Source organism: Cannabis sativa, chromosome 9 (assembly GCF_029168945.1).
Source record: "Cannabis sativa cultivar Pink pepper isolate KNU-18-1 chromosome 9, ASM2916894v1, whole genome shotgun sequence".
Taxonomy (NCBI): Eukaryota; Viridiplantae; Streptophyta; class Magnoliopsida; order Rosales; family Cannabaceae; genus Cannabis; species Cannabis sativa.
In genome coordinates this window covers 9,175,055-9,182,097 of record NC_083609.1, presented here as the reverse complement: position 1 = coordinate 9,182,097, position 7,043 = coordinate 9,175,055, and the positions used below count along the sequence as shown (strand labels likewise).

Below are 7,043 nucleotides of genomic sequence, written 5' to 3'. Positions count from 1 at the left end.
CAGCGTGAGGAATGTTGTTTGGAGCAAGGGAGGACCAAGTGCACCAGTGATAGATTTAGAGGTAGAAGCTGGATGTGGTACAACTAAGAGTGGTGTGACATGGAGGATCATTGGTGCCAATTCAATGGGGAGTGTGAATAAGGATGTGATGTGCTTGGGATTCAAAGATGAGGAGGGTCGAAAGCCACTTTGATCGTCTTAGGAGGGCTTCAGTTGGAAGATAATCTTTTGGAGTTTGATTTGAAGAGCTCAATGATAGGCTTCACTTATTCATTTTTGTCTAGAGAAACAAGATGTTCAACCATAGGCTCTTTCAACCTGATGATGAAATTCAAAAATTTCACACAGTACTCTGTTGAATAACTAAAAGCTCTTACCAAGTTTAGTTAAACAATAGAGAACAATGTTGATACTTGTCCTCACGTTTTTTTCTTCTGTTTTTGCTTCTTTGCAAACGTCTGATATGTCGACCGTGAAGATTCGGTTCAAGTTTAACATCTTCACTTGTTTCTCAAGGAGTGACCTACACACTACTTTTATCGACAATGTTACTACAAATCATATTACCTTAGTGATGCTTTCCCTCTAACGGCATTATCTCTAATGAGGTTGAACAAATAAACAGGAATTAAAATGAGCTTCACAACCAGAGATCGAATGAGGCTGAACAATCACCCAAGAGGTAAGAATTTAAATGAAGCTAAAGAGGTAAAGCTACCAGAAACTGGACCTCCCCTGCATAATTCTACACCTTCATTACCTTACTAAATTAAAAAACATTAACTTTAAACATAAACCAACTTTACTTTATCAACTCGACTCGGAGTCAGAAACAACTCGATTGCCATTTCAACAAAAACATTTAACCATTACTTACACAAGTCACTCTTTTTAGCAAAGGCTGACTTATAACTATGGCCAACTTGAAACAATCCATGTAGAGAAAATTTCATTTAAACGAGAAATCAAAGCTGTGTGTGCTTTAAACACCCATTTCTTTTTCTTTACTTCTCATTGAAACATACAACATAGAACTTTCACATACTTGTATTCAAAATATAAAAGTTACAAAGTAGCAAAGTTATCAGCAAAATATCAAAAGTTCTCTCTCTCCAGACTTCTATTATCAAAAAGGTTAATCGAGGTCACCATCACACGAGAAAACAAGGCAGAGAAAACCCTCTCAATGGAAATTACATCCTAATCAACAGGTGTATATGTATTGACTACAGGCAGTTAGCAATAGTATCATCTATTTTACAGACATTTCTTTTTGCTCGGCCAGATGGCTACAATAAATAAGCAAAGAAGCACAAAACAACAATTACAAAATTAGAACTCATAAGAAAGCTCCCCCTCTGCATATGGATCTTTCTAACCTCGTCAGAATGAAGAAATCCTTGTCCTATATTCTCACAAAGCCTGTACTGGTAATGAATCAAACTTCAAATTAGAACAACTTCTTCCCCATTTGAGAAGAGAAGGACTAAATCCCAGCATAGAAGTACCCACATCAAAATGTAGAACCATATCCTCTAATTGATAACCTCCCAAAACAATCGAAACTCCCAAGTTCAAACCTCCATCTACAATCCCTAAGCACATTACTTCCTCACTCACTTTCATCATCAAATTCCTACCATGAAACTTCCACCTCACCATCTCACTCTGCAACCCCAATTCAACATCTGGCACAAGTGGACCGAGCTGCGTTTTCTTTATAGATTTTGAGTCAAAACACAACCTAAAAGGTGCCACCGGTTCAACCCTTTTCATATTCATAGAAAAGGCAGCCTTTTCATAAGCTTTGATAAATATAGCATAAATTGAGCTTTCCATAGTGGTGAAAGGAACAATTGTGCTTAGCTTAGTGTGTTCAACATCAAATGACAATCTCTTACCACCAATTCTTATTGACTTCAAGTTGATGAAGTATTCAGTTTGTGAATCATCTGGGCCAGCCAAGAGAGGAGTGTAGATTAGTGACTTCGATATCTCAGAGCCAAAAACAGAACCGTAATGCCTCTTCTCATACAAAACGACACCATTTGAGGAAGAGAGGCACAAAGTGAACTGCCATTCAGAGCTAAAAGCTGCGGAAACTTGTGAAGGAAACGCAATCCTCGTCCTTCCGAGGCCAACCATTCCATTAGCACCGCCAGCTAAGCCATTCAAAAGGGGTTTTGGGGCGCAAGCAAAGAGAAAAGGGTACTCACCTAAGTTAACGTCCTCAGACTTCGAAACTTCATCAGCCAAAAGAACATCCAAGGTATCTTCCACCAAAACTCCACGCCGACCCATTTGGGAAATCTTGTTCTCTGCGAAAAGGGTACAACCATCGGCGTCTCCTACACGACTACGGGTCGTAAAAGGCTTAGCAGCCAAACATTGAATTGACCCAGATGAAATTCGGAGCGGAGAAAAAGAACCCAGATGAGAATCACAACCCATCCAGATTAACGGACCACCGAGATCGACAACAAGCTTGGTGGCAAGAAGGGAACTCCCATGGCGAATCTCGGTCAAATACTGGAAAGTCAACGCATCTTTAGTCACCGGAAGAAGAACAAGAGGACGAGAATCTCCGAAGCGGTAATCAATCTGAGCGTGAGATAGAGTCAGCAAGTGGAGAAGGAAAGGAAGCAAATGAAGAAGAGTAGCCATTGATGAAAAAAAAAAAGTACAGATGAAGGAGAGAGAAAATAAGTAGCAATGGATTATGCGGAGGGACGCCGCGGATGGTTTACCTAAAATAATGGAAAAAATAGAAAAAAAAAATTAAAAGAAAAATGAAGAGGATAATTCCTAGAATATTATTTATTTTGGTTCGTGTTTGTTTGTTATGACTTATGACTAGACTTGGTGCTGGATTTTTAGTGTGAATTTACGGTTTTACACCGATCTTATCTTTTTGAGCTGGCATGTGATAAATATGGTACATTCTTTTCTTTTGGAAAAAGAAAAATAAAGGTAGAGTCATCTAAAATCGTCCTTATCAGATTAGGGTTGATCTTTAAATTATAATAATAATAATATTTATGGAGTGGACTCATGATGATGATACCTTATGGTGAATGTTTATAATTGACTATAGAACCGAACAAAACCATGTGATTTCTCTTCTTATCACTTATCGCCCATAGTCTTCTTTTATTATTATTAATTTTTTCTAAATTATAACTCCAATAGTTGGCGCTTGGCGGACAAGATTAAGTTGAATAGAACCAAAAAGTAGTTAGTGGGGTATTTTTTTTTTCAAAAAAATAGAACAGAAGACAATTTTTTTAAGCAAATATAAAACTTTTATTAATTTGCTAAGTTGGCTAAAAAAAGAAAGGACTCTAAACCAATAAGAGTATTTTTCCTGTTAAATATTTATCTCGTGAACAAGATGCTTTAATAAAACTATAAGTATTCATGTTAGTAGATCGTTTAACAAAAACAAGAAAATATTGTTTAAAGATGCAAGAAGTCTACGATAATATTCTATAACTCCAAAAAAAGAAAGTATATGTAATGAAGTTTGAAAAACTTGGACTGCTACCAAGTAATTGGACTCCAACTCCACTTTTCGCTATGGTTGAGTTTTAATCCAATTTTACGCTTCCTTTATACTAATTGCTTCAGCCAAATTCAGAACGCCTATACCAGCAAAAATGTGTGACTTAGCCATCTCTAATTCTCCTTGAGAGTCACGAGCGACTATGCCAAAACAAAACTCAGCTCGATCATGGAAAATGGGGGCATCAACAGTTTACCTTGATTGTATTCTCCTATGGCTTAAACCAAGATTCAATTTCATCAAACAGCTTGAAAAACTGAAAAAAGAAGCCTCTGAACCTTTATTTTGGACCAACTTCCATTGCACAAGACAAATCACATATGATATAAGAATACCATCTACTGTAGCATACTTTTGATTCCAAACCAACTCGTTTTGAGCCTTCCATAACTCCCAGCACAACATAATAACCTCCGCATACTTGTCCTTACTGCACCTTTGCAAAATTTGATCAAACCAGCTGCAAAAATCAACAGCAACAATCAGCCTAACCCCAATCAAAAGCCTCTGCCAACATTGAGCAGGGAATGAACAGGAAATAAATGCATGGAAAATAGTTTTCTCACCTCTTTGGAAAATCGAACACATGATTTGAACTAGGACTCTCTTACCACTTAATTGAGTCAAGGCGTAAAAATAATTTGAAGCAGTCCGCCATACCAAATTGAGAGCTTTTAGTGGTACCTTCAAATTCCAGAGCTTGCGCCAGAACCCAGAAGAATTAGTAGCAATCCAATTTCCTCTCTAAGCTTGTATCAACTTGTATGCACTACGCACAGAGTAGAAACCATGATCCTCCTTAGACAAAAAAAAATGATCATCAGCTACATTCAGACTCAATGGAACTGCCAAAAATATCTCGTTGATCGCGTTCGTTAAAAAGATCTTTAATAATATTAGTACACATCAACGAGCTCACCTTATGGCCCACCAAATATTGGGCATCTGAAGTAATAAAAGGATACACATCATCCAATGGTTGATGCAAAATATCAACCTTCAAACCAAAATATATTACCCAACGAACCTAGACTTAAGAAACTCATGCGATTTGAATACGCTCTTCCACAAAAAAACTTGAATTATTTCTAAGGGGTGCTGAAAGAAAATTAACCCTAGGAAAATAATGAGCTTTATATCACCTACTCACCAAAGAGTTTGTTTTTGTCAGTAAACGCTACCCTTGCTTTCCCAACATTGCCAAATTAAAGTCACGAAGATTACAAAAGTCCATTCCATCTTTAGTTTTATTTCTAATCTTTCTTTCCCAACTCATCCAATAAATACTGTCACCATGAAAAAAATTTGAATACTACCAAAACATACTCATAATTCTCTCTAAATTTATAGACATATTAATTGGGTGCAAGAAAATACTTATGGAGCAGAAGAAGACATTTAACTAACGAGCAATGCTACACATTTTGACAAATTATCATAAATTAGTATCTTGAATGATGTGACAATGCTTACATTCAAAATATTCACCCAAAAAGTTGAAACATAAATTAATAAAATAATAAATTGCAACATGACATGTCATTCATGATCTAATATCATGATAAATTTTCACGATATAGATCATTTTCTTTAACAAATACAATTCTGTAGGGGATTTTTATAGAAAAATAAAATTTACTTTTACATGGTATAAAAAAATGTAAAAGGATATAAGACTAAAAACTAAATAAAATTTAAAATTTGAGAAATAAAAAAAAAACATATAAATAAAGTTGATAAAATTTTTAAGAACAAATATCGCAGGATAACTTGTTGGAGCAAACATTGTTGTCGAAAAAGTCATTGGAGCAGGCAAAGTTTCTGGAGTAGACATCTTTGCCAGCAAAAGGTCACCGGAGTAGCAATCGTCGCCAGAAGGTTACCGAAATTGTCATCGTTGTCGAAAAAGTCATCGAAGTTGTCATTGTCATTAAAAAAGTCATGAAAAAATTTGTCGTCACCGGAGTTAGATGTCTGAGTTGAACACTAGAATATATGATAAAGAAATTGGTTACATTTATCAACAAGTTAAAATTATAAGACAAACTTTACAAAAAAAAAATTAAGACAAAGAAGTTGGTTCCGTAAAACAACCAAAATAAAAATTAGCACCCCAAAACTAGTTACATGAAATAAATAAATCGAAAATAGGTTCCTTGAATTAATTAAATCAAAAATTAGTTTCTAAAATAAATAAATTAATACTCAATTCTTGATATGACTAACTCAAAAATCAACTGAAAAACAACACACATAAAATACAGCACGGTCTTTGCAACTTACTAGCAAACCCATGTGTTGACGCGGTTTTTCGTCAACTGATCTAAGGAGATTGTAAAAATAAATTAAAGAGGATTGCAATGAATTAATTTGACCAAATCAAACGGCAATAAACAAAATGAACACTATAGATTTATACTAATATAATTCACCCCCCATGTTGTAATGGTAATGGGGCTATGTCTACTTTTGTTTTTATTGATTAGATCTGACACACGAGAGTTATGTTCTCAAGAGTGTGAATAAAAATACAACGAAGGATTTCTAGGTAAAATCTTAATTGAGACCTATGAACACAAGACTCATGGGAGACCAATATTCATAAATCTCATCAAAGTTGGTGGTTGTAAGGTTCTTGGGAATAATAATCCAATAAGGTAGGAAAAGGCATGTATATTAATGATGTTTAAGGTCTGAGTGTCGAAAAAGTATGGTCGACTCAAGGAAAAAGATGAAGCAAGGGATATGGTGTTATTGGCCGTCGTCAAGTAAGTCCAAAAGAGAAGGACCCTTCACTTCAGCCTCTTACTCTCCATATATAGGTTGTAGGGTTTGTTAGTGATCCCCCACATGTCGGAGTGTCTCACTAAAAAATCTTGTATATCATCTTTAATAATGAATAAAAAATTACAAGAGAATAAATATCTACAAAAATTCCTTTGTTTTTAGGCCAAAATCCCACAAACATTGAGAAAATGATTATTTTCCGCTAAGGATGCACCAATTTAAAATTGAGTGACAAAGGATGCCACCTCTCAGCTTGGAATTATAACATTGGTGATGAGTGCTAAAAATATGTGTTTTGGATTGCCACTGTTTTCATATAATACCACATGGGTTGTGGTAGTATCTTCCAACACCTTTCACTTAGTTACACTACTCAATTCTCGAGTAAAGTGTACTGGTCTGTCTTGTGAGCCAATTATTGTTCCAATAAATTTAGAATTGGGGTATGACTATGAGACACACTTAGATCTATCTTGAAATTATTTTTCCAATGCAAGTTGAACCAAGTAATTGGATAAAAATTGAGAGAATTCTGTCCGTTTTACTAAGGGTAGTTTATGTTGTTTTGTCCCAGTTGCGAGCACTGACATGGCCAAATGGTCAGTGCTTGGTCATGCATGTTCTCGGACCCCTCGGATATATTTTTACTTATTATTTTGATGGTGAGTCATATTTTGGGGGTTTTGAGACCCCA

The 7,043-nt window shown here is 35.5% G+C and overlaps 1 protein-coding gene across 1 annotated transcript; it reads right to left on the bottom strand.

The window, feature by feature from the left end:
* Window positions 1-976: 976 nt before the first annotated feature.
* Window positions 977-2,852, bottom strand: LOC115722895 (probable aspartic proteinase GIP2). Its single transcript, XM_030652254.2, has one exon. It carries the CDS (start codon window positions 2,662-2,664, stop codon window positions 1,414-1,416), a length of 1,251 nt encoding a protein of 416 aa, XP_030508114.2. The 5' UTR covers window positions 2,665-2,852; the 3' UTR covers window positions 977-1,413.
* Between the last annotated feature and the right edge of the window lie 4,191 nt (window positions 2,853-7,043).